Source organism: Diaphorina citri, unplaced genomic scaffold (assembly GCF_000475195.1).
Source record: "Diaphorina citri unplaced genomic scaffold, Diaci psyllid genome assembly version 1.1 scaffold1634, whole genome shotgun sequence".
Taxonomy (NCBI): Eukaryota; Metazoa; Arthropoda; class Insecta; order Hemiptera; family Psyllidae; genus Diaphorina; species Diaphorina citri.
Window position 1 is genome coordinate 1 of NW_007379060.1, and position 27,510 is coordinate 27,510.

General features: G+C 41.1%; 3 protein-coding genes and 1 non-coding gene across 5 annotated transcripts; all 4 read right to left on the reverse strand.

Moving 5' to 3' along the window:
* Positions 1–28: 28 nt before the first annotated feature.
* Positions 29–26,763, reverse strand: LOC103516657 (carboxypeptidase M-like). 2 transcript variants are annotated; one of them, XM_026828990.1, is made up of 3 exons: positions 26,143–26,763; positions 763–1,169; positions 29–268 (listed from the first exon to the last, which is right to left on the reverse strand). In XM_026828990.1, the coding sequence occupies exons 2-3, from the start codon at positions 1,120–1,122 to the stop codon at positions 38–40; spliced, it is 591 nt and encodes a 196-aa protein (XP_026684791.1). In that variant the 5' UTR covers positions 1,123–1,169; positions 26,143–26,763; the 3' UTR covers positions 29–37. The 2 variants fall into 2 exon arrangements, with proteins under 2 accessions (XP_026684791.1, XP_026684792.1); XM_026828991.1 differs by lacking the exon at positions 26,143–26,763 and adding an exon at positions 10,473–10,631.
* Positions 4,452–18,293, reverse strand: LOC103516658 (carboxypeptidase D). Its single transcript, XM_026828988.1, has 6 exons — positions 17,869–18,293; positions 10,066–10,461; positions 9,316–9,542; positions 7,894–8,068; positions 7,043–7,154; positions 4,452–5,014 (listed from the first exon to the last, which is right to left on the reverse strand). Exons 1-6 carry the CDS (start codon positions 18,286–18,288, stop codon positions 4,608–4,610), a joined length of 1,737 nt encoding a protein of 578 aa, XP_026684789.1. The 5' UTR covers positions 18,289–18,293; the 3' UTR covers positions 4,452–4,607.
* On the reverse strand, positions 13,721–13,792 carry Trnav-uac. The gene has a single exon. It is a non-coding gene; the product is annotated as a tRNA-Val (tRNA).
* LOC113470502 (carboxypeptidase M-like) lies at positions 24,504–26,143 on the reverse strand. Its single transcript, XM_026828989.1, has 2 exons — positions 25,736–26,143; positions 24,504–24,747 (listed from the first exon to the last, which is right to left on the reverse strand). Exons 1-2 carry the CDS (start codon positions 26,093–26,095, stop codon positions 24,517–24,519), a joined length of 591 nt encoding a protein of 196 aa, XP_026684790.1. The 5' UTR covers positions 26,096–26,143; the 3' UTR covers positions 24,504–24,516.
* Positions 26,764–27,510: the final 747 nt, after the last annotated feature.

Genomic DNA, 27,510 nt, shown 5'->3' on the forward strand with positions numbered 1-27,510 from the left:
GACCTGATCAGGTCTACCTGATAGTGAGTGGCAGTTCTTACTTTTTTGCTTCGTATTCAAACTGGTCTGGAAAGTTCCGGTTCAGATCCACCCCGTGAGCATTCTTCCGTCCTACATAGCCGTCCAGGGAGTCACACTTTCCTTCTTTGGCCGCCGCAAACCCATCTGGATTGATGCTTGGAACGATGTAGATATCGGTCGAGTTGAGGAGTTTTGTTATTCGATCGTCTTTGCCGTCTTTTAACACCAGGTATTGGATAAGGAACACCTGGAATACCAATTGGAATGTCGAGAACTTCAAGCGTTATCACTGTACGTTTACTTTCAACCACATGCAAAGGAAAGTATTACCTACACATTTGCTGTGATATACCTACTATAATAATCATCATTCATCAATATCTAATCGATACTTTTTGCCTTATCAGTGGTCAAACGTTTGCCTCCTAATCAGGAGGTTGCAATCAAAGTATGAAACAAATGGACGGATGCATGGGCGTCCCGTCGAGTCTTCCTATTGTATATTTTGGGCGTTAGATCAGCCATTCACGAGACGTTATGCCCACCAGTCAGGCTCAGACTGTCTTACAGACCCAAGTCTGTGAGACCGCGGCATTATACAGGCTCCAACTAGACTGTCTGTCAGACCGCGCGGTCACCCGTCAGACTTAGACCGGACCGCCGGAGCATGTCAGACAGTCGCAGTCGGAGCGTGAGTGGCTGGCGCGGGTGTTAATTCAACACAATGTCATCATAACTCACCATGAGCGCATATCCCACCGTCTCGTCCCCATGCATATTGGCCACATACTTGAACATCGGCTTCATCAGCGTCCTTCCATCCGGACTGTCCACATCATGCGTTATCTCTACCGCCCACAGATTCCGCCCCTGTACACTCTTCCCTATGGTTTCCGCTCGGACCAGATGCGGATAAGATTTCACGGTTTTCAAAATGAAAGCGTCCAATTCGGTAGAGTTGTAGTAGCGCTGTAGATCGATCCCGGCGGAGTCTGCGTCTTCTAAACCGGTTAGATCGTCGAAATCAAAGTAGTAGTCGGCAGCGGTCGACAGTGTCACGTGACACAATAGAAGGGAGAGAGATGGGACGATTAGCGTCATGATTTCTATGAAGGGATTCTTCAATTGATCAATTGACTAGGAAAAATCTCTTGGAGAGAGACCCGGGTTCGATTCCCGGCGGGGTCAAGAAATTTGTATCATGCAAATGATTGATACCGTGACTGGCAATGAATTGGGTATAGGTTAACATAGGTAATTAGGTTAAGGCTGAAGAGTTGCTAATAATTATTATTGTAATGATCTTTTCAGATATAGTCAACACTAACTAAGAATCAACTCAAGTCTCTAACTCTGTAACGTAAACATTTATTGGATGTCAATATTGTTCGAATTCAAATTCCAAATTCCCACCTCTGATTTCTCTCCCTAAGAGATAGGAGGAATGGTTTCTCTCCCCTTTCTCATACCTTCTCCACCCCCCCTCTCTCTCCCTCCCGATAACTTCTCCTCCTCCCTATAAATCCTCCACCTCCCCTCCTATCTCCATCATTCCTAAAGGATATCCTCATGAATAAACTAGGAAACATGTTACACAGAGAAAACTTCGTTCCTTGCTCTGCTCTGGTGCAAACTAGCAGTTTTTATGGTACCAGTTACTGACACACTAGATTTTTTTTACTTTCTATTACATCGATAGGGAGGGGAAGGAAAAAAGATCCTAACTTATAGGGAACTTAAACGGTAACAAATATCGAAAGAAAAGTATGGGAGTCCATCCATACACAAAATGCCAACTTAGGTGTAGGGGAAAACAGTAAACTTTTTCTTTTTTTATATAGGCGTTCATCAGCTCCCATGGCGTGGTGGTCACTGCGCTCGCCTTGCACGCGGGAGACCCGGGTTCGATTCCCGGCGGGGTCAAGAAATTTGTATCATGCAAATGATTGATACCGTGACTGGCTGTTGCGGTGCCCACTCAGCCTCGTGAGGAAAATGAGTAGCTATGTAATATAATGCGCATAGCGACCGGTGCCAGCATTAGGGTTGCCAACCGTACGTTATTTCCCGGAACAATCCGTATTTTTGTCAAAAATCATATGTTCCGCCGGAACACACCTTTGTTCCGGTTTTTTTTCCAAACCTATGGAAAATACGGGAACTGACCAATAAACAGAAAAAATTACGCGGAACCCTTTTAAAAGGTGAACATTTTTGCGGAACCCTGAACATTCAAGATTGCACCCCCCACCCCCTTTATTATAAAAATACAACAAGTTTTTTTAAAACAACATTTCCAAACATTTTTCTATGAGGGCTTTGATTTTATCCCTGGCCTGAAAGATGGTAATATTCTTCCCTTGCAAATTCAAGTTGGTCTCATTGAGCTTATTAAATATATATAGATGAAATACCTAGTCTAAGATGGTCGTTTTGAAACTGCATTTTATCTAGTGTATGATTTTTCCAAAATATCTCGCGGAACCCTTGCCGTCAGCTCGCGGAACCCCTAGGTTCCGCGGAACACCAATTAAGAAACACTGATCTATCTATTAACTCTAAAACAGATTAAGCATGGTATTGCTTAGCTCTTTTTGGTTAGTGGTTATCTGGTAAAAGGGTTTGAAAATATCATGCTTTTACTTTCCATTTAGACAGAGGGGATTGTCGTTTCAATAATAAGAAGCAGCTAGGTTTGAGGTTTTTATAGAGGGAACTGTAACTTCTAAAACCTTATCGTCATAAAATCGAAGAGGGGAGGACAGAATATGAGAAAAGCCAGACTTTCCCACAGCAAATCTTATCTGTTTAGGATAATGTTAACTTTACAGTGCAATAGTCCTAAATTAAAATGGACGCGGCACATAAGGGATCTGGAAGAGACCGCCTTAACATAATGTTAACTGGGGGCGGGAATCCGAACCCGCAACCTGACGAAGGTCAGAATTTATAGGTATGTAACTCCAGTCGTTCCAAGAACAAACCTCGTATATTTAGAATAAAGTTTGGCCCGCCTTTAAACCGAACCCGTGACCAACCTCCAAGATGAGTCTGTTAGAACATGGAAGGCATCTGAAAATGAAAAACGACTTGGAACATCAATCCTGTAATGTAAAAACAGGAAACACGTCAATCCTAATTTATTGAAACAGGAAATAACGTCAAATAATAGCTAAAAGATTCTGCAGCATGCAGTTGGCACGAAACAAAATAGGTAGAAAGAGAGGAAGAAAGGGAAAGAAAAACGTTTAGGAAGGAAGGAAGTAGGCAAAAAGAAAGTGAGAAAGTTGAGGTACGAGTAGAAACACAATAACATCACGTCACGTCACGCGTGATAGTGGCTGTCCTGAACGAGATTATACCTACAATATTATGGGAAAAGTTTGAACTACCAACATCTTTCTTTTTTTTCTGACTCCCCATGACTTCACGTGACGTGATGGTAGTGTGTTTCTAGTTTCTACCTTTATATGTAGTACCTAATTCACTTTTTAGCTAAATCCCCTTTTTTTCTAACCTTTATTGAAAAAGCATTATTATTTTTTCCCTTTAAAACTTTCGCGTTCACACACTACCATAACTTTCACCTGAATAGAGATTTGGGATGGACAGAGGGAGGGAAAGAGAGGGATTTGTATAATTGGGAGGGGAACTTTTTTAAAAGAAAGGGAAAAACGTTCTTGGAGGGAGAAAAAAATTAGAAATCGTGAAGAAAAGACTTTAAAAAGTGACGAAGCGACGACAAGAGAGGGAGGAAGAGAATTGGGAGAGACGAAAAAAGAACGAGGAAGAGAATTGGAAGGAAGTTGACGTCTCGTGAAGAACTTCTTTTTTATTATTCTGTTCCCTATTTTTACGACCATGAGATGAGAACTGACCAGAAAGAGCTACTCTGACCGTGTTTTTTTATGTTTCTTGAGACTCTTGAGAGTTCATTGCGACGCGACGTCAGTTAACATTACTTTAACTTGACAAATCTAAAGCCTGCCCTAACAACATCGATGGGAAATCGTAGGGTTAGCTTATCGTTGAGAGAATGGTTGACCCATGGAAAATGCCTACATGGTTGCGGAGTGACAGATAGAATGGCAACAATTAATCTGAGGGGTAAACTGTGTGACGGTACTGATGGAAAAGGAGGAGGAGGAGGAGGAGGAAGAGAATCATAAGACGGAGAAGATGAATGAAAGGAGAATTCGGAGCCTACATGGTTGGGGAACTGTTGGCCACCGGTAAGACAGCGCGCCAACCCATACATTTTGCCAACCACCAGAATATAACGTCAGGCCCACAATTACCCAACCTAAAATGTTGTTAGTTGTTATGGTGGTGCCAGTCTAATTAGCTTGAAAGTTCGGAGGGTGGCGCACCTGCGCCTACATGGTTGGGGAACTGTTGGCCACCGGTAAGACAGCGCGCCAACCCATACATTTTGCCAACCACCAGAATATAACGTCAGGCCAACAATTACCCAACCTAAAATGTTGTTAGTTGTTACGGTAGTGCCAGTCTAATTAGCTTGAAAGTTCGGAGGGTGGCGCACCTGACTTGTAAGCGCAAGGTCGCGGATTCAAAGAACTAAGAAATCACGGTGTCACAAAGGCGTTTTTCTTTCCAAGCATAAAATCCAATCGAACTGACTCGGTATCAGGCACATCCAGTGGTTCAGTGGTCACAGGTTCGTATCCCGGTGCGCTCGCCGTCACTACATACTTCCCTCTCGCCAAGAGACGCCAATATTCCCCCCGATTCGTGACCGTGACGGCTTTGTCGTTCCAGCGTACGGTAATTATCGCCGAGGGGAGTGGATTACCGTACGTGTCCGTGACAATTCCGTACACGCCGCGGTGGACGTTTTCAATCAGCTTGATAAGCGACTCTTTGTTGGCGGCCCAGTAGTGTTTGAGGTCGGACGCTTTGGGGTATTTGCAACAGGAGAGCTCCATGGTGATTTCGAAACAGTTCGAGTGAACGTAGTTGAAGTCCTGCATCCCTGCAAGTGCAAACATAGAGTGAAGTTAGATTTTGCTCAATATGTATTTCGGTACTAGCACGGCAATCATAGGTACCACGAGAGTATTGAAGTTTTGCCTCAACATTTAACGAGAGAGGGAGAGGGCGATCTTGGGAGTAACCTAATGCCACTCGCGCTCAGGCAATCAAAACGTGTGTGAGGAAACCTTCAGACCTGGGTCTGTCAACGTCTGAGAGACCGCAGTCTGAAGCTTTTTCCGACACGACAGACCTTTTGTCTGTCAAACGGTCTGAGTGTGAGGCCAGACACTCGAATCTTCTGTCCTCGTCTTCTGCCTAATATGGAGTATCAGAGATCGATCTTGAGACTGTAGACGGTGCCGGTGGTTGGTAAAAAATATTTTTGGACTGTGTGAAAGAAAATGAATATGAAAAGATAATTTATTTAGTGACTTGGAAAAAATCTTCGTTCTCTATTACATTACTTTCCTTCCTATAGGATAAGGAAAGTAAAAATCAGCTTTTCGATAGCAAACCTTATCTGTTTAGGCTAACCGTTCACCACGTGCACGATTCCGAACCCGTGACCTAACGAAATTCAAAGTCAGAACTTACGTACCCCGAGCTGTTCCAAGAACGAAATTTATCTATTTAGGATAAATTTGCCCCGCCTGGGAACCGAACCCGCGACCAACCTCCAAGATGAGTCTGTTAGAACATGGAAGGCATCTGAAAATGAAAAATGACTTGGAACATCAATCCTGTAATGTAAAAACAGGAAACACGTCAATCCTAATTTATTGAAACAGGAAATAACGTCAAATAATAGCTAAAAGATTCTGCAGCAATGGGTACGAAACAGAATGGGTGGGAACAGAGGAAGAAAGGAAAAGGGAAAGAAAAACAGGAAGTGAGAAAGTTAAGGTACGAGAAACACAATAACATCACATCACGTCACGCGTGGTAGTGGCTGTCCTGAACGAGATTACACCTACAATATTATGGGAAAAGTTTGAACTACCTACATCTTTCTTTTTTTCTGACTCCCCATGACTTCACGTGACGTGATGGTAGTGTGCTTTTACCTTTATATGTAGTACCTAATTCACTTTTTAGCTAAATCCCCTTTTTTTCTAACCTTCATTGAAAAAGCATTATTATTTTTTCCCCTTTAAAACTTTCGCGTTCACACACTGCTAAAGCAGTTGTGATGAAAGTTTCTACCATAACACTCACCTGAATAGAGATTTGGGATGGACAGAGGGAGGGAAAGAGAGGGATTTGTATAATTGGGAGGGGGACTTTTTTAAAAGAAAGGGAAAAACGTTTTTGGAGGGAGAAAAAAATTAGAAATCGTGAAGAAAAGACTTTAAAAGGTGACGAAGCGACGACAAGAGAGGGAGGAAGATAATTGGGAGAGACGAAAAAAGTAAGGAATTGGGAGGGAGGAAGAGAACTGGGAGGGAGTTGACGTCTCGTGAAGAAGGTGCGAAGAACATTGGAAAGGAGTGACACGATTATAAAAAATGAGAAAAGAAAGGAACATGCCGGAGTGACAGATAGAATGGCAACAATTAATCTGAGGGGTAAACTGTGTGACGGTACTGATGGAAAAGGAGGAGGAGGAAGAGAATCATAAGAAGGAGAAGATGAATGAAAGGAGAATTCGGAAAAAAGAAAAATAAGACGAAGAAGGAGGTGGAAGTCAAGGAGAAAGAGGAGGAACAATATTAATTTGAGAGGTAAAACTGTGTGACGGTACTGATGGAAGAAGAAGAGGAGGAAGAGAATGAGAAGGTGAAAGAAATGAGGAGGCGAAAAAAAAACGAAGGAGGTGCGCAAAAAAGACAGACAACCTACTTACATTTTTGCCCCTAGATAGCCATCGCCCCCTTTATCGCTCCTTTTATTGATCACCCCCTAAGGCTTCATCGCCCCCATGAAAATCTCCATCGCCCAGGTTGGGAAACACTGCTGTAGACGGTGCCCGTGGTTGGTTTAAGCCGTCCATTATTTCCACGGACCTTCCTAATTCTTTGTGACTTACCTCCGGTCACCTTATACCAGTAGTTTCCATTGGTGATGCCATCCTTGAAGTCAAACCCGCACGCATGCCCCGGCGCCATCATCGGGTTTCGACTGGCGTAGTCCCTCGCCACCTGTTTGAAGTAAAAATAATAAATAAACATCATTTGTGGCAACCTCTTTGGTGGCTATTACCATTAATATTTTTATATATATAATTCTTTTCAATCCTTTTCAATGTTAAACCCATGTATGTACTTGTTTTTGATGTAAATCAATGAGGCCTTTTTAAACTGTTGGCATAATGGGACTTTTTAGTCTTAGCCGACAGTATAAAAAATAAGGTATATTAAAATAAAAAAAAAAAATAATAATAATTATAAATGCTGTTTCTGTTTCTTTGTGTTATTAGTTATTATATTATCACAACTTTGGTGTTCACTGCAGCATTACAACTTTGGTGCTCACTGCAGCATTGTAGGATTTTTCCAAATATCTCAATAATCCTAACATCCAATGTTTGCCTACCATGATTTATTTTATACATAGCTACTCATTTTCCTCACGAGGCTGAGTGGGCCTCGCAACAGCCAGTCACGGAATCGATCATTTGCATGATACAAATTTGTTGACTCCGCCGGGAATCGAACCCTGGTCTCCCGCGTGCAAGGCGAGCGCAGTGACCACTACGCCATGGGACCTATGATTACCTGTTCAAAGTACGCGCACGAGGCTGAGTGGGCCTCGCAACAGCCAGTCACGGAATCGATCATTTGCATGATACAAATTTGTTGACTCCGCCGGGAATCGAACCGTGGTCTCCCGCGTGCAAGGCGAGCGCAGTGACCACTACGCTATGGGACCTATGATTACCTGTTCAAAGTACGCAGTATCCGGACTCAGGCTGAGTGTACAGCAGTTCTGCTCATATGGAGAACTATCGAATGGATAACTAGCAACTACGGCACCACCGTGTAGATTGCCGGACAGGACGAACGGATTGGAGTAGATGAAGTTCATGATGGCCTGCGTTTCCGGCTCGTACACCCTGTAAGGAGAATTGTTCTTAAACACCCTGTTTACATGAAGTTGGAACAGCGAATGTGTTTAGTTTAGGTGTAGGTATTTTTCTTTCGAAATGTTCCTAATTTCTCCTTTTCTGAAGCTCGTTTTCCCTCTTTTGATGTGATAGTACTCCTGTACTAAACTATATGAAATATGAAACCATATGGAAGATCTCGGTCGCGTAAAGTTGTATTTACTTTAGTAAAGTTGTATTTTCCCTTGGAATTTTACAATTCTGTAAAGTTTAGAACTAGGGAAGGGTCTACAGTCATTTTATAGTCACGTCAGTTATCTACATGTAGTGTGCGTAATGCGTATGCAGGTATTTAGGTTTCGCTACATGCAATCTTTGAGACAAAATCAATAATTTTGAATCCTTTTTCAACCAAATTTTCTTCAATTTCTACCTGTGGATTCGTAATTCGTATAAGCTTATGTTTGCCCCTACACCTAAGCCTCGGAGTAGTCTTCTTATGCACGACAAAGCAATTTCTACCTGTTCTCATAGAAAGCATTTTTTTCGATCTTAGGCCAGCCAGCCACTATCAGGTAGACCTGATCAGGTACGGATGAAAAGGTCCGCCTGTCAGGTCTATTTGATGAACACACACACACTATCCGGTAGACCTGTGGATTCGTAATTCGTATAAGCTTATGTTTGCCCCTACACCTAAGCCTCGGAGTAGTCTTCTTATGCACGACAAAGCAATTTCTACCTGTTAACATGGAAAGCATTTTTTTTTTTTCGATCCTAGGCCAGCCAGCCACTATCAGGTAGACCTGATCAGGTACGGATGAAAAGGTCCGCCTGTCAGGTCTATTTGATGAACACACACACACTATCCGGTACAGTTCCCTCTGTCAAACCTCTTAAAAAAAAAAAAAAAAAAAAAATTCTACCTGTGGATTCGTATAAGCTTAAACCGACTTTCAGGAATGTTTGCCCCTACACCTAAGCCTCGGAGTAGTCTTCTTATGCACGACAAAGCAATTTCTACCTGTTCTCATAGAAAGCATTTTTTTCGATCTTGGGCCAGCCAGCCACTATCAGGTAGACCTGATCAGGTACGGATGAAAAGGTCCGCGTGTCAGGTCTATTTGATGAACACACACACACACACACACAGACACACACACACACAGACACACACACACACACACACACACTATCCGGTAGACCTGACAGGTGGACCTGATCAGGTCTACCTGATAGTGAGTGGCAGTTCTTACTTTTTTGCTTCGTATTCAAACTGGTCTGGAAAGTTCCGGTTCAGATCCACCCCGTGAGCATTCTTCCGTCCTACATAGCCGTCCAGGGAGTCACACTTTCCTTCTTTGGCCGCCGCAAACCCATCTGGATTAATGCTTGGAACGATGTAGATATCGGTCGAGTTGAGGAGTTGCGTTATTCGATCGTCTTTGCCGTCTTTTAACACCAGGTATTGGATAAGGAACACCTGGAATACCATTTGGAATGTCGAGAATTTCAAGCGTTATCATTAGTGGGACTTGTTTCAATTCGATTTTACTGTACGTTTACTTTCAACCACATGCAAAGGAAAGTATTACCTACACATTTGCTGTGATATACCTACTATAATAATCATCATTCATCAATATCTAATCGATACTTTTTGCCTTATCAGTGGTCAAACGATTGCCTCCTAATCAGGAGGTTGCAATCAAAGTATGAAACAAATGGACGGATGCATGGGCGTCACGTCGAGTCTTCCTATTGTATATTTTGGGCGTTAGATCAGCCATTCACGAGACGTTATGCCCACCAGTCAGGCTCAGACTGTCTTACAGACCCAAGTCTGTGAGACCGCGGCATTATACAGGCTCCAACTAGACTGTCTGTCAGACCGCGCGGTCACCCGTCAGACTTAGACCGGACCGCCGGAGCATGTCAGACAGTCGCAGTCGGAGCGTGAGTGGCTGGCGCGGGTGTTAATTCAACACAATGTCATCATAACTCACCATGAGCGCATATCCCACCGTCTCGTCCCCATGCATATTGGCCACATACTTGAACATCGGCTTCATCAGCGTCCTTCCATCCGGATTGTCCACATCATGCGTTATCTCTACCGCCCACAGATTCCGCCCCTGTACACTCTTCCCTATGGTTTCCGCTCGGACCAGATGCGGATAAGATTTCACGGTTTTCAAAATGAAAGCGTCCAATTCGGTAGAGTTGTAGTAGCGCTGTAGATCGATCCCGGCGGAGTCTGCGTCTTCTAAACCGGTTAGATCGTCGAAATCAAAGTAGTAGTCGGCAGCGGTCGACAGTGTCACGTGACACAATAGAAGGGAGAGAGATGGGACGATTAGCGTCATGATTTCTATGAAGGGATTCTTCAATTGATCAATTGACTAGGAAAAATCTCTTGGAGATATTCTATTAAACAATTCAACTTTTTAAACTATTTTGATGTGGTTCTTGGAGACGATTCATGCAAACTTTTGGAAGAAGGTGAGAAGTTGTACAGTGCGATTTCTTGATTGATTTCAACAAGGTTTTTAAACACAAAATTTGGATCAATTTTTAAATCGATCCCGGCGGAGTCTGCGTCTTCTAAACCGGTTAGATCGTCGAAATCAAAGTAGTAGTCGGCAGCGGTCGACAGTGTCACGTGACACAGGAGAAGGGAGAGAGAGGGGACGATTAGCGTCATGATTTCTATGAAGAGATTCTTGAATTTTGACTAGGAAAAATCTCTTGGAGATATTCTATAAAACAATTCAACTTTTTAAACTATTTTGATGTGGTTCTTTGAGACGATTCATGCAAACTTTTGGAAGAAGGTGAGAAGTTGTACAGTGCGATTTCTTGATTGATTTCAACAAGGCTTTTAAACACAAAATTTGGATCAATTTTTAAATCATGACGTTTCGCAGCGATTTTTACACGGCGATCCTTTGGAGTTGGTTCGAACTGTTGAAAAAATTTCAACCCGATTTCGATCGGGCACGCAGGAACAAAGTCTATGAAATCGAACTATTTTCAGGACTATACGGATTACCACAAGGCGCGTCACTGGGTCCGATAATTATCGAGAGAACATGAGAACTCCGTTAGTCCTCGATTAGTAATGATTTGACTGGGATCTTTGTCAACACAGGCTGGTGATGCTGATTAGCTGCTAATTGTTCAGGTGACTGCTGTGACGTCATCATACACTGATTGGTGCTATCACTCCGAGTAGCGATGTCTATGTTAACACGCTTGGTGCTGAGGAATCATGTTTCCATTGAGGTGGATATCGGTCAAGGTCATGTTGATATTCGATTGGAGTGTTCATGAAGATACTGATCAACTTATCCCATCAACTATCAGAGTTCCGTTTTTAAAATGAAAAAAAAAGTCCAGTCTCTAAAAAATCCTACAAAAAAAGTGTTCTGTTAACAAAGTAACTAAATTCTGAGCAAATAGAATCAATGATGCCAACTATAGGATGTATTATATCAGAACAAAATTGTGAAGCATGGGTTTTGGAAGAAAAAAGTTGTTGCAAAAATCGAATTTGAATAACGAAAAACTGACTACTGGAAAATACACCTATGGTAAGCCAGGTCAGACCAAAAAGAATGCTATGCATTAGGATAAGGAGAGTAAAAATATTTTTTTTTATAATCACATGGCAGTTATTGTGTTGACACGTGCTGTAGTTTATCATAAACAAATTGTTTCCATTAAATCTTTATTGCATTTTATTATGGAATTGGACGTCCTAAAATAAATAAATTAATGTATTTCTTAAAACCGAGGTTTTGATCTTACGTAAGCCTATGCTATACGTACATATTGCATCGATTTCTTTATTTCATTTCATGTACTTGGACCTGACTAGTCCAAATGGTAGACTCCTGCGGACCTGACTAATCCAAATGGTAGACTCCTGCGGACCTGCCTAATCCAAATGGTAGATTCTGCGGACCTGACTAATCCCAATGGTAGACTCCTGCGGACCTGACTAATCCAAATGGTAGACTCTCATGTACTTAGTTACTTAGCTAATTTTCTTCCTCTGATTCCCATAATAAAGTGCAGTTGTTCTGACCCCCTATGGCTAAAATCAGAGTGGACTGGAGGTCTGGAGAGCGTAGAGAATCGAGCAGGTAGAGAAGCAGCGAATTGAGACCGCGGAAAACTGAAAGCAAAATCAGCAAAATATAAAAAAAACTCTATGCTCTTTGATCTCAGATCCTCTCTGTTTTTAGCCTAAGACGTGGGAAATTTTTGCTTCCCAGGAAAAAATAATTGAAAATAGGTATTAATCGTTTTTCTTAGGAATTACCACCTATTTCTTTAAGACGGAGGCATTGTGACCTCATGTTGAAAAGGTGAATAGGTGCTACAACTACGTTTCATTCTATTTAATGACGTCACTTATTAGATTTAAGTACCTAGATTGTAATAATAAAGAAGTCCAACTGGACAAATTATTGAAAAAAAAAATAATAATAATAATAATATCACACGTGATGTCGGACACTCTCAGATCAGACCGTCTGAGATACCTATAAATCTGAAGCTTTTTCTGCCACACACATTCTGACTGTCTGACAGACCTGGACCTCTCATACCGTGCACGGGCACTCACTGTCAGACCGTCTGAGCGAGTAAAATACCTCCGTGGTTACCGTTCGCTCCGTCTATCAAACAGTTTGAAAAAAAAAAGCCAATTTATATGGACGCCGTGAAAATATTAAACTATGCAATGTGCAAGACAAAAAAATAGTGGAGACCAATGTTTTGTATGAATCGTATCACTTGAATGTTATGTTATACCTACCTATGTAGGGTAAGTGTACCATTTATTCGCCCACTTGAAAAACGTACCATTTATTGGCCCACCTGCACACATTTATTTGTTTCTAATTTTTGTTTTATGACTACAATTTTGAAATCACTGGTTTCTAGCAGTCTTTAAGCCCTTTCTTTTGATGAAATTGGATCTTGAAAAAGTTCGTCCAGTTCAGACTTATGTGGCGTATGGTACGTTTTTTAGGTGGGCGAATAATGGTACACTTACCCTATGTGAGCTGTTATACCTACCTACTCGTAAATGAGATGGTTAGGTCACTAGAGTTGACATAAAATTCCAAATGTTGGGATCATTAAAATTTAATTACCCAAATGCAAATGAGTCCATTAAAGCCATTATCATCCCAATCCTCATCCTTCTAACCTTTTCTAGAATACCTAAGTACCTACTCATACTCAACTGCCCTTGTAACCTTGAAACCAGTACTGATGGATAACGGTATGTCCTACCAGTATCATCACCAAAGTGAAAAGAGATAATTATGTACATAAATATTATTTGTACCATGAAATTATCAAGTTCATATGAAGGATCCGACATTGTAGAATCTTCAATGGTAGTAAAATAAAAATAAATGTAAAATGCAGTTTCTTTGTGTTATTATGTCACAACTTGGGTGCTCACTGCAGCATTGTAGGATTTTCCCAATATCTCAATAATCCTAAAATCCAATGTTTACCTACCATGCTGGCACCGGTCGCTATGCGCATTTATATGTCATAGCTACTCATTTTCCTCACGAGGCTGAGTGGGCCCCGCAACAGCCAGTCACGGTATCAATCATTTGCATGATACAAATTTCTTGACCCCGCCGGGAATCGAACCCAGGTCTCCCGCGTGTAAGGCGAGCGCAGTGACCACTACGCCATGGGAGCTGACATCTTCAATGATAGTATTATTTTAAGGAGAGACATACTCTAATTTTATACCTGTACACACAAGATCGGGGGAATAGAACATCCAGTCCATGGCTACCCAAATATTTCAATCAGTGGATAAATTGGAAACAAATGGCTCCAAAGAATACTCGAACGATAGAGAGAATTTTGAAAGGAAATGTTTTACACAAAATAGAAGAAAGAATGTTTCAAAGGAGAATAATGAGAAGTGAAATTTTCCAAAGGGAAAAACAGAGATTTGAAAGAGAAAAGAAAGAATTTGAAGAAAATTTTACACAAGTGTGCACTGTGCAAAGAGAATTGGTAAAGAATTAGGTGGGCCACACATGGGTAGAATAGAATATGTAGGTACCCTGTTTATATTAACAGCATAGGACTTAAAAGTCCCTTTACTCTCGCAGTCTAAACAAGGTCTCGTATATTTAATTGGTCGGTTGATCGATTCGATATAGGTACCTATAAAACAGAAATACAATATACTATAGGTACAGAAGCAAACAAAAAATCTTGGACAATGAACATGAAAATTGAAGCTGAATTAAACAAGAAGAAAATATTAGAAAAGAGAAGATCTTGAGCTGACACAAATGTTGACACAAACTTCGTCTGTTCTGCTGAAGTTTTAGACGAGGAGGATTCAACTGTAAGTTTAGTGTGAATGTGATGGAATCGTGATAAAAAAGAAGAAATATACCAGAAGAAAGTCTTGATCTCGAGCTAATAAAACAAGAAGAAAATATTAGAAAGGAGAAGATCTTGAGCTGACACAAATGTTGACACAAACTTCGTCTGTTCTGCTGAAGTTTTAGACGAGGAGGATTCATCTGTAAGTTTAGTGTGAATGTGATGGAATCGTGATAAAAAAGAAGAAATATACCAGAAGAAAGTCTTGATCTCGAGCTAATAAACTGGAATAGAGTGCCACAGACGAGGTGAAAAAAATGCGAGGATAAGAGAATGTACCCTTCTCACATTACCCTCAGGTCTACAGTTCTACCTACATACCTGTCGTGTATATTAAAATCTTCATTAACCTTTGAGCAAACTCGAAGAATATACCTATACCTCGTGTGGAATCTCCTTTAGAGTAGCTGAAAGCAGAACAAACTCTTCTTTGCTCATACAATATCAGCAAAATATAAATAAAACTAACAAACAAACGTTGCGCTGGAGTAGCTGGAAACAGAAAAAACTCTTCTTTGCTCATACAATATCAGCAAAATATAAATAAAACTAACAAACAAACGTTGCGCTGGGAAAAGTTTAATTCCGCTAATGGACGTTGAATTTATTTCGTTTTATGGAAAAAATATTCAGTCAATTGTAAACATAGGAAATGTATAAACAATAAAGTCAGACATTCTGCCCTGACCCATCTCAGACAGTGGGATTTCAAACTGAATCCATTAGCATTGGAAATGGCCAACCCAGTTTGGTGGGAGGGTAGTCTTGTAAGCGCTGGGTCGCGGGTTCGATCCTAAACAGATGAGGTTCGTTCTCGGAACGGCTGGCTTTCTCCTATCCTGTCTTCCTTCTCTCTTCGATTTCGGCACGATAAGACCCTTCTTACATTGATGGTGGCGTAGTGGTCAAGACGCTCGCCTGGTGAACAAGAGGGCATGGGTTCGATCACAGCCGAGGTACAGTATTTTATCCTCATTTGTTTGAGAAATTGACAACATAATAATGGAGCTCTAATTGTTAGGTGGTAGAGAACGCCTCCGAAATTAAGGTCGCCTAGTGGTTACCTTCCACTCAAGAGTCTAAGAGAAAGAGAGACAGAGAGAGAGGAGAGAGAGAGAGAGAAAGAGAGAGAGAGAGAGTAGAGAGAGAGTAGAGAGAGAGAGAGAAAACGCAGACAAGGAACAGGGATAAACTTCCCTTTCTCAACTTTGGCCTTTTTTTGTATTTAATTCGTATTAAGTACCTAAGTAGATTTGGAAAAAAAGCTCTCCCTAAGTAAATAATCCCCAGTACGCATATTAGCATGATAGACTGAAAATTTTAAATCCATGTTTTTTTTACGAAGGGTATAGTTTAATTTGAAACAGGCTCACTCGAAAGAGAATGAATCCCCATCTCTTGGAGATTAAGAGATAATTAAAAGAGAACACAAAAAAGTTAACCCATGGAATACCTACGTACTTTAAAATTGGAAAAAATCAAGTGACAAAGAAAGAGGCCTTAAAACAGATACATAATAAAAGAATAATATATCCATCAAAAACTGGTTGGACATCGAAATAACTGCAGAATTATTTCATTCACTTCAACTCACTAGGGCCGGAAAAAATGTTGGCACACTCTAATAAATATTAATTTAAAAAAAAATGGAAGACGACTAGACGTAAATGGGTTAATGTGGAAGGGTTTTTGACCTGTATTAAAAAGCACGGAGTACCTATAGGTAGGTATTAACCTAATAAACGTATATGAGTAAGAATTACGAATATCTATTAACTCTAACAGATTAAGCATGGTATTGCTTAGCTCTTTTTGGTTAGTAGTAATCTAGTCAAAGGGTTTGAAAATATCATGCTTTTACTTTCCATATAGACAGAGGGGATTGTCGTTTCAATAATATAAAGCAGCTAGGTTTGAGGTTTTTATAGAGGGAACTGTAACTTCTAAAACCTTATCGTCATAAAATCGAAGAGGGGAGGACAGGATATGAGAAAAGCCAGACTTTCCCACAGCAAATCTTATCTGTTTAGGAAAATGTTAACTTGGGATGGAATCCGAACCCGCAAGCTAACGAAAGTCAGAATTTATAGACTTACTTTATCATGGACACTCGTTGCTATCTTCAAAGCCCAGAAGAGGTTAGTTATAGTAGTACTGCCGCGGTAGACAGTTCTACTACCTAACCTCTTTCAAGATAGCACCGAGTGTCCATGATAAATTAAGTCTAACTATTAATGTATTGACCGTTGCAATGAATTCTCAAGAATACGTAAGATTCAGAATTTATTATAGGTACGTAACTCCAGTCGTTCCAAGAACAAACCTCGTTTATTTAGGATAAAGTTTGGCCCGAACCCGTGACCAACCTCCGAACCCGTGACCAACCTCCGAGATGAGTCTGTTAGAACATGGAAGGCATCTGAAAATGAAAAATGACTTGGAACATCAATCCTGTAATTTAAAAACAGGAAACACGTCAATCCTAATTTATTGAAACAGGAAATAACGTCAAATAATAGCTGAAAGTATTCTGCAGCAGTGGGCACGAAACAGAATAGGTAGGAAGAGAGGAAGAAAGGGAAAGAAAAACAGGAAGGAAGGAAGTAGGCAAAAAGAAAGTGAGAAAGTTAAGGTACGAGTAGAAACACAATAACATCACGTTACGTCACGCGTGGTAGTGGCTGTCCTGAACGAGATTACACCTACAATATTATGGGAAAAGTTTGAATTACCTACATCTTTCTTCTTTCTGACTCCTCATGACTTCACGTGACGTGACGTGATGTGACGTGACGTGATGGTATAGTGTGTTTCTATCTTTATATGTAGAACCTAATTCACTTTTTAGCTAAATCCCCTTTTTTCTAACCTTCATTGAAAAAGCATTATAATTTTTTCCCCTTTCGCGTTCACACACTGTTAACCCTTTAACGGTCTCTGGGATAATAATTTCCCACCACGCTTTTCATTGTAAACGGATTTTTTTAATTTTTATCGCGCCTTCAATGTTTCTTGAGACTCTTGAGAGTTCATTGCGACGCGACTTCAGTTAACATTACTTTAACTTGTCAAATCTAAAGCCTGCCCTAACAACATCGATGGGAAATCGTGGGGTTAGCTTATCGTTGAGAGAATGTTTGACCCATGGGAAATGCCTACATGGTTGGGGAACTGTTGGCCACCGGTAAGACAGCGCGCCAACCCATACATTTTGCCAACCACCAGAATATAACGTCAGGCCAACAATTACCCAACCTAAAATGTTGTTAGTTGTTACGGTAGTGCCAGTCTAATTAGCTTGAAAGTTCGGAGGGTGGCGCACCTGACTTGTAAGCGCAAGGTCGCGGATTCAAAGAACTAAGAAATCACGGTGTCACAAAGGCGTTTTTCTTTCCAAGCATAAAATCCAATCGAACTGACTCGGTATCAGGCACATCCAGTGGTTCAGTGGTCACAGGTTCGTATCCCGGTGCGCTCGCCGTCACTACATACTTCCCTCTCGCCAAGAGACGCCAATATTCCCCCCGATTCGTGACCGTGACGGCTTTGTCGTTCCAGCGTACGGTAATTATCGCCGAGGGGAGTGGATTACCGTACGTGTCCGTGACAATTCCGTACACGCCGCGGTGGACGTTTTCAATCAGCTTGATAAGCGACTCTTTGTTGGCGGCCCAGTAGTGTTTGAGGTCGGACGCTTTGGGGTATTTGCAACAGGAGAGCTCCATGGTGATTTCGAAACAGTTCGAGTGAACGTAGTTGAAGTCCTGCATCCCTGCAAGTGCAAACATAGAGTGAAGTTAGATTTTGCTCAATATGTATTTCGGTACTAGCACGGCAATCATAGGTACCACGAGAGTATTGAAGTTTTGCCTCAACATTTAACGAGAGAGGGAGACGGCGATCTTGGGAGTAACCTAATGCCACTTGCGCTCAGGCAATCAAAACGTGTGTGAGGAAACCTTCAGACCTGGGTCTGTCAGCGTCTGAGAGACCGCAGTCTGAAGCTTTTTCCGACACGACAGACCTTTTGTCTGAAGAGAATCATAAGACGGAGAAGATGAATGAAAGGAGAATTCGGAAAAAAGAAAAATAAGACGAAGAAGGAGGTGGAAGTCAAGGAGAAAGAGGAGGAACAATATTAATTTGAGAGGTAAAACTGTGTGACGGTACTGATGGAAGAAGAAGAGGAGGAAGAGAAGGAGAAGATGAAAGAAATGAGGAGGCGAAAAAAAAAAACGAAGAAGGAGGTGGAAGAGAAGGAGGAAGAAGAGGAGCAGGAGGAGGAAGGGGAGAAAGAGGAGGAGAGAGGAGAATCATAAGAAGGAGGTGGAAGTCAAAGAGATGAAGGATAAGGAGGAGAAAGAGGAGGAACGATATTAATTTGAGAGGTAAAACTGTGTGACGGTGTTGATGGAAGAAGAAGAGGAGGAAGAGAAGGAGAAGATGAAAGAAATGAGGAGGCGAAAAAAAAAAACGAAGAAGGAGGTGGAAGAGAAGGAGGAAGAAGAGGAGCAGGAGGAGGAAGGGGAGAAAGAGGAGGAGAGAGGAGAATCATAAGAAAGAGGTGGAAGTCAAAGAGATGAAGGATAAGGAAGAGAAAGAGGAGGAACGATATTAATTTGAGAGGTAAAACTGTGGTGACGGTGTTGACAGGGAGAAGAAGAGAAAAAGGAGAAAGAAAAGAAGGAAGAAAATGAGGGAGAGGAGGAGAGCAAGGAGATGAAAATAAAAGATAGAAGGACGATTAAGGAGAAGAAACAGAAGGAGGAGGAATAAGAGGAGGATGACGGTGTTGACAGGGAGAAGAAGAGAAGGAGAGAAAAAGGAGAAAAAAAAGAAGGAAGAAAATAAGGGAGAGGAGGAGAGCAAGGAGATGAAAATAAAAGATAGAAGGAGGATTAAGGAGAAGAAACAGAAGGAGGAGGAATAAGAGGAGGAGGAGGAGTTGGAGGAGAAGGAGGAGGAAGAACAAAATTAATCTGGGAAGTAAACGGTGAGACGATATTGACAGGAAAAAAAGGAAGAGAAGGAAGACTAATAAGAATAATTATTAATATAATATGTCAATTATATGTCGTGAGGACAATTGAGTAGCTACTTTAATCAATTAGCGACCAGTGGCGGCATTACCAGAGTAAATTCATGATACGAGTAGATGAAACTTAGGCACTTAGTAATGCTGTCATACCCACAAAAGTTATGAAAAAGCTCTCTGCACTACTACAAAGATTCATGATTTGATTTTAATAATATGTGTCGCTGGAGGGATTCGAACCGCGACCCTCTCCTGGGACTATTCTCAGTAGTAGATACTAACCGGATCCTGATATTCCTGATGTACGAGTGGGTGGGTATCCTGGATCCAGGATAATTTACATAATATCCCCTCCCCCCATGATCCTCAATTCCCCTCCCCAAGAGGAGGAGAAGGAGGAGGAAGAACAAAATTAATCTGAGAAGTAAACGGTGAGACGATATCGACAGGAAAAAAAGGAAGAGAAGAAAGAAAAAGAAGGAAGACTAATAAGAGTAATAATTATTAATAAAATATGTCAATTATATGTCGTGAGGACAATTGAGTAGCTACTTTAATCAATGGAGGAGTTGCATTTGGGAAAATATTATTAATAAAAGGTCGATTCCTACGTAAAAAGTTGTGAAAAATCCAAAAGGGTTAAAGCAGTGATGAAAGTTTCTACCATAACACTCACCTGAATAGAGATTTGGGATGGACAGAGGGAGGGAAAAAGAGGGATTTGTATAATTGGGAGGGGGACTTTTTTAAAAGAAAGGGAAAAACGTTTTTGGAGGGAGAAAAAAAATAGAAATCGTGAAGAAAAGACTTTAAAAGGTGACGAAGCGACGACAAGAGAGGGAGGAAGAGAATTGGGAGAGACGAAAAAAGAACGAGGAAGAGAATTGGAAGGAAAGAGAACTGGGAGGGAGTTGACGTCTCGTGAAGAAGGTGCGAAGAACATTGGAAAGGAGTGACACGATTATAAATGAGAAAAGAAAGGAACATGCCGGAGTGACAGATAGAATGGCAACAATTAATCTGAGGGGTAAACTGTGTGACGGTACTGATGGAAAAGGAGGAGGAGGAGGAGGAGGAGGAGGAGGAGGAGGAGCAGGAAGAAGAGAATCATAAGACGGAGAAGATGAATGAAAGGAGAATTCGGAAAAAAGAAAAATAAGACGAAGAAGGAGGTGGAAGTCAAGGAGAAAGAGGAGGAACAATATTAATTTGAGAGGTAAAACTGTGTGACGGTACTGATGGAAGAAGAAGAGGAGGAAGAGAAGGAGAAGATGAAAGAAATGAGGAGGCGAAAAAAAAAAACGAAGAAGGAGGTGGAAGAGAAGGAGGAAGAAGAGGAGCAGGAGGAGGAAGGGGAGAAAGAGGAGGAGAGAGGAGAATCATAAGAAGGAGGTGGAAGTCAAAGAGATGAAGGATAAGGAGGAGAAAGAGGAGGAACGATATTAATTTGAGAGGTAAAACTGTGTGACGGTGTTGACAGGGAGAAGAAGAGAAGGAGAGAAAAAGGAGAAAAAAAAGAAGGAAGAAAATAAGGGAGAGGAGGAGAGCAAGGAGATGAAAATAAAAGATAGAAGGAGGATTAAGGAGAAGAAACAGAAGGAGGAGGAATAAGAGGAGGAGGAGGAGTTGGAGGAGAAGGAGGAGGAAGAACAAAATTAATCTGGGAAGTAAACGGTGAGACGATATTGACAGGAAAAAAAGGAAGAGAAGGAAGACTAATAAGAATAATTATTAATATAATATGTCAATTATATGTCGTGAGGACAATTGAGTAGCTACTTTAATCAATTAGCGACCAGTGGCGGCATTACCAGAGTAAATTCATGATACGAGTAGATGAAACTTAGGCACTTAGTAATGCTGTCATACCCACAAAAGTTATGAAAAAGCTCTCTGCACTACTACAAAGATTCATGATTTGATTTTAATAATATGTGTCGCTGGAGGGATTCGAACCGCGACCCTCTCCTGGGACTATTCTCAGTAGTAGATACTAACCGGATCCTGATATTCCTGATGTACGAGTGGGTGGGTATCCTGGATCCAGGATAATTTACATAATATCCCCTCCCCCCATGATCCTCAATTCCCCTCCCCCCACATAATATCCTATACCCCACATCGGAAGAGCGGCTCAGCAGGAATGCCGCGTACGGTCGGCTTGATTTTTACAGATAGGAGGCGTTACGGTAGGACGTGCCTAGGAACTTGTGTATCTTTTGCTCCTTTCAAATGCAGACTGAAAAGCCGGTGTTTGTTTATTATGATTCCAAAGCATTCGGAATTATAGTCCGAAGATTTCCGAAGAAGACAAAAAAAACCAGATGTTTCTATCTCAACTAGGAAAAAAAAGAAAATAAATTAAAAGCGAGGGAACAATTTCATGTGTGACATGAAGCCTACCACAAATCGCTTTTCGGAGGTTTCATGTCTCACATGAATCCTACCGTATTTGAAAAAAATGTTTTGTTTACGTCTGACTGTAACAACAACGCTTGAGTTTCATGTGGGACATGAATCCTACCGTAAGAGCGATTCTGGTGAAATTGATTCTGTACGCAAAAGGCTAAGATCTAGTGAAAAAGCGGTGTAAAGTGAGTAAGGCTGGTGTTTTACGGTCGAGTGTACTGGCGGGCGGAAAACACTGCCTTTACATCTCAAGCCAATAAATTATACCGGTATTACCAATATACCAATTTATTATGACGGTTTCACCGACGTATTATACCAATTTTCCACCGGTTTGAACGGTGCTTTAGGTCTGTTGAACCTCCTCATTTATTTGGGAGGGAGGTGGTACCTATGAAACAACATAATATCAGAAGGAACATTTTAATTTGATTACATTGACCACTTCTCTATTTTTTTTTTTTTTTTTTTTTTTTAAGAGGTTTGACAGAGGGAACTGTAACTCTAGGGTCTTATCGTCCCGAAATCGGAGAGAGAAGGAAGACAGGATAGGAGAAAGCCAGCCGTTCCGAGAACGAACATTATCCCATCAGGATAAAATCCGCCCCGGGCGGGAATCGAACCCGCGGCCTAGCGCTTACAAGGCAGACGCACTACCAACTAAGCTAACTAGGCTGGCTTTTTTTTTTTTTTTGTTTTAATACAATGTTAAACATAAACTCTAATATTTATTTACAAGAGAACCTCAACTCTAGTAGGTACCTATAAATAATGAATTGGGTATAGGTTAATATAATTAGGTTAAGGCTGAAGAGTTGCTAATAATTATTATTGTAATGATCTTTTCAGAAAGTCAACACTAACTAAGAATCAACTCAAGTCTCTAACTCTGTAACGTAAACATTTATTGGAATGTAAACATTTATTGGATGTCAATATTGTTCGAATTCAAATTCCAAATTCCCACCTCTGATTTCTCTCTCTAGGAGATAGGAAGAAGGATTTCTCTCCCCTCTCTCATACTTTTTCCACCTCCCTCCCCTCTCTCCCCCTCCCGATAACTTCTCCTCCTCCCTATAAATCCTCCACCTCCCCTCCTATCTCCGTCATTCCTAAAGGATATCCTCATGAATAAACTAGGAAGCATGTTACACAGAGAAAACACCGTTCCTTGCTCTGCTCTGGTGCAAACTAACAGTTTTTATGGTACCAGTTACTGACACACTAGATTTTTTTACTTTCTATTACATCGATAGGGAGGGGAAGGAAAAAAGATCCTAACTTATAGGGAACTTAAACGGTAACAAATATCGAAAGCAGGCTGGCTCGAATGTGTTTAGTTTAGGTGTATTTTTCTTTCGAAATGTTCCCAATTTCCCCTTTTCTGAAGCTCGTTTTCCCTCTTTTGCTGTGATAGTGGTCCTGTACTAAACTATATATGAAATATGAAACCATATGGAAGATCTCAGTCGCACCATCGGAATCGGTTCCGTTTCCGAAAGGAAAATACAACTTTAGTAAAGTTGTATTAACTTTAGTAAATACAACTTTAGTAAAGTTGTATTAACTTTAGAAAAGTTGTATTAACTTTAGTAATGTTGTATTAACTTTAGTAATGTTGTATTAACTTTAGAAAAGTTGTATTAACTTTAGTAATGTTGTATTAACTTTAGTAAAGTTGTATTAACTTTAGTAAGGTTGTATTAACTTTAGTAATGTTGTATTAACTTTAGAAAAGTTGTATTAACTGTAGTAAAGTTGTATTAACTTTAGAAAAGTTGTATTAACTTTAGTAAAGTTGTATTAACTTTAGTAAAGTTGTATTTTCCCTTGGAATTTTACAATTCTGTAAAGTTTAGAACTAGGGAAGGGTCTACAGTGTACAGTCATCTTCTAGTCACGTCAATTATCTACATGTAGTGTGCGTAATGCGTATGCAGGTATTTAGGTTTCGCTACAAACATTCTTTGAGACAGAATCAATCATTTTGAATCCTTTTTCGACCAAAATTTCTTCAATTTCTACCTGTGGAGCCAGCCTAGTTAGCTTAGTTGGTAGTGCGTCTGCCTTGTAAGCGCTAGGCCGCGGGTTCGATTCCCGCCCGGGGCGGATTTTATCCTGATGGGATAATGTTCGTTCTCGGAACGGCTGGGTTTCTTCTATCCTGTGTTCCTTCTCTCTTCGATTTCGGGAGGGTAAGACCATAGCAGTTACAGTTCCCTCTGTCAAACCTCTTAAAAAAAAAAAAAAAAAAAATTCTACCTGTGGATTCGTATAAGCTTAAACCGACTTTCAGGAATGTTTGCCCCTACACCTAAGCCTCGGAGTAGTCTTCTTATGCACGACAAAGCAATTTCTACCTGTTCTCATAGAAAGCATTTTTTTCGATCTTGGGCCAGCCAGCCACTATCAGGTAGACCTGATCAGGTACGGATGAAAAGGTCCGCGTGTCAGGTCTATTTGATGAACACACACACACACACACACAGACACACACACACACACACACACACTATCCGGTAGACCTGACAGGTGGACCTGATCAGGTCTACCTGATAGTGAGTGGCAGTTCTTACTTTTTTGCTTCGTATTCAAACTGGTCTGGAAAGTTCCGGTTCAGATCCACCCCGTGAGCATTCTTCCGTCCTACATAGCCGTCCAGGGAGTCACACTTTCCTTCTTTGGCCGCCGCAAACCCATCTGGATTAATGCTTGGAACGATGTAGATATCGGTCGAGTTGAGGAGTTGCGTTATTCGATCGTCTTTGCCGTCTTTTAACACCAGGTATTGGATAAGGAACACCTGGAATACCATTTGGAATGTCGAGAATTTCAAGCGTTATCATTAGTGGGACTTGTTTCAATTCGATTTTACTGTACGTTTACTTTCAACCACATGCAAAGGAAAGTATTACCTACACATTTGCTGTGATATACCTACTATAATAATCATCATTCATCAATATCTAATCGATACTTTTTGCCTTATCAGTGGTCAAACGTTTGCCTCCTAATCAGGAGGTTGCAATCAAAGTATGAAACAAATGGACGGATGCATGGGCGTCATTAATAATAATAATAGTGCTTATTTATACTGCTCGCATAGTACTGAAAAGTCCCTTTACTCCAGCAGTAGGCTACTCTGGCTACTACTATTATTGCGGTCAAATTCTCAAAATATATTGAGGATAAAATTCCATACCTCGGCTGGGATTGAACCCACGCCCTCCTGTTTACCAGGCGAGCGCCTACCTCCTAATCAGGAGGTTGCAATCAAAGTATGAAACAAATGGACGGATGCATGGGGCGTCATTAACACAAGACGGTCACGTCGAGTCTTCCTATTGTATATTTTGGGCGTTAGACCAGCCATTTACGAGACCACTCAGACTCAGCCCGTCTTACAGACCCAAGTCTGTGAGACCGCGGCATTATACAGGCTCCGACTAGACTGTCTGTCAGACCGCGCGGTCACCGGTCAGACTTACGCCGGACCGCCGGAGCATGTCAGACATAATACAAGACCGTCACGTCGAGTCTTCCTATTGTATATTTTGGGCGTTAGACCAGCCATTTACGAGACCACTCAGGCCACCACTCAGACTCAGCCCGTCTTACAGACCCAAGTCTGTGAGACCACGGCATTATACAGGCTCCGACTAGACTGTCTGTCAGACCGCGCGGTCACCGGTCAGACTTACGCCGGACCGCCGGAGCATGTCAGACAGTCGCAGTCGGAGCGTGAGTGGCTGGCGCGGGTGTTAATTAAACACAATGTCATCATAACTCACCATGAGCGCATATCCCACCGTCTCGTCCCCATGCATATTGGCCACATACTTGAACATCGGCTTCATCAGCGTCCTTCCATCCGGACTGTCCACATCATGCGTTATCTCTACCGCCCACAGATTCCGCCCCTGTACACTCTTCCCTATGGTCTCCGCCCGGACCAGGTGCGGATAAGATTTCACCGTTTTCAAAATGAAAGCGTCCAATTCGGTAGAGTTGTAGTAGCGCTGTAGATCGATCCCGGCGGAGTCTGCGTCTTCTAAACCGGTTAGATCGTCGAAATCAAAGTAGTAGTCGGCAGCGGTCGACAGTGTCACGTGACACAATAGAAGGGAGAGAGATGGGACGATTAGCGTCATGATTTCTATGAAGGGATTCTTCAATTGATCAATTGACTAGGAAAAATCTCTTGGAGATATTCTATTAAACAATTCAACTTTTTAAACTATTTTGATGTGGTTCTTGGAGACGATTCATGCAAACTTTTGGAAGAAGGTGAGAAGTTGTACAGTGCGATTTCTTGATTGATTTCAACAAGGTTTTTAAACACAAAATTTGGATCAATTTTTAAATCGTGACGTTTCGCAGCGATTTTTACACGGCGATCCTTTGGAGTTGGTTCGAACTGTTGAAAAAATTTCAACCCGATTTCGATCGGGCACGCAGGAACAAAGTCTATGAAATCGAACTATTTTCAGGACTATACGGATTACCACAAGGCGCGTCACTGGGTCCGATAATTATTATCGAGAAAACATGAGAACTCCGTTAGTCCTCGATTAGTAATGATTTGACTGGGATCTTTGTCAACACAGGCTGGTGATGCTGATTAGCTGCTAATTGTTCAGGTGACTGCTGTGACGTCATCATACACTGATTGGTGCTATCACTCCGAGTAGCGATGTCCATGTTAACACGCTTGGTGCTGAGGAGTCATGTTTCCATTGAGGTGGATATCGGTCAAGGTCATGTTGATATTCGATTGGAGTGTTCATGAAGATACTGATCAACTTATCCCATCAACTATCAGAGTTCCGTTTTTAAAATGAAAAAAAAAGTCCAGTCTCTAAAAAATCCTACAAAAAAAAGTGTTCTGTTAACAAAGTAACTAAATTCTGAGCAAATAGAACCAATGATGCCAACTATGGGATGTATTATATCAGAACAAAATTGTGAAGCATGGGTTTTGGAAGAAAAAAGTTGTTGCAAAAATCGAATTTGAATAACGAAAAACTGACTACTGGAAAATACACCTATGGTAAGCCAGGTCAGACCAAAAAGAATGCTATGCATTAGGATAAGGAGAGTAAAAATATTTTTTTTTATAATCACATGGCAGTTATTGTGTTGACACGTGCTGTAGTTTATCATAAACAAATTGTTTCCATTAAATCTTTATTGCATTTTATTAAAAAATATTTTTTTTTTTTTTTTATAATCACATGGCAGTTTTTGTGTTGACACGTGCTGTAGCTTATCATAAACAAATTGTTTCCATTAAATCTTTATTGCATTTTATTATGGAATTGGACGTCCTAAAATAAATAAATTAATGTATTTCTTAAAACCGAGGTTTTGATCTTACGTAAGCCTATGCTATACGTACATATTGCATCGATTTCTTTATTTCATTTCATGTACTTAGTTACTTAGCTAATTTTCTTCCTCTGATTCCCATAATAAAGTGCAGTTGTTCTGACCCCCTATGGCTAAAATCAGAGAGGACTGGAGTACTGGAGAGCGTAGAGAATCGAGCAGGTAGAGAAGCAGCGAA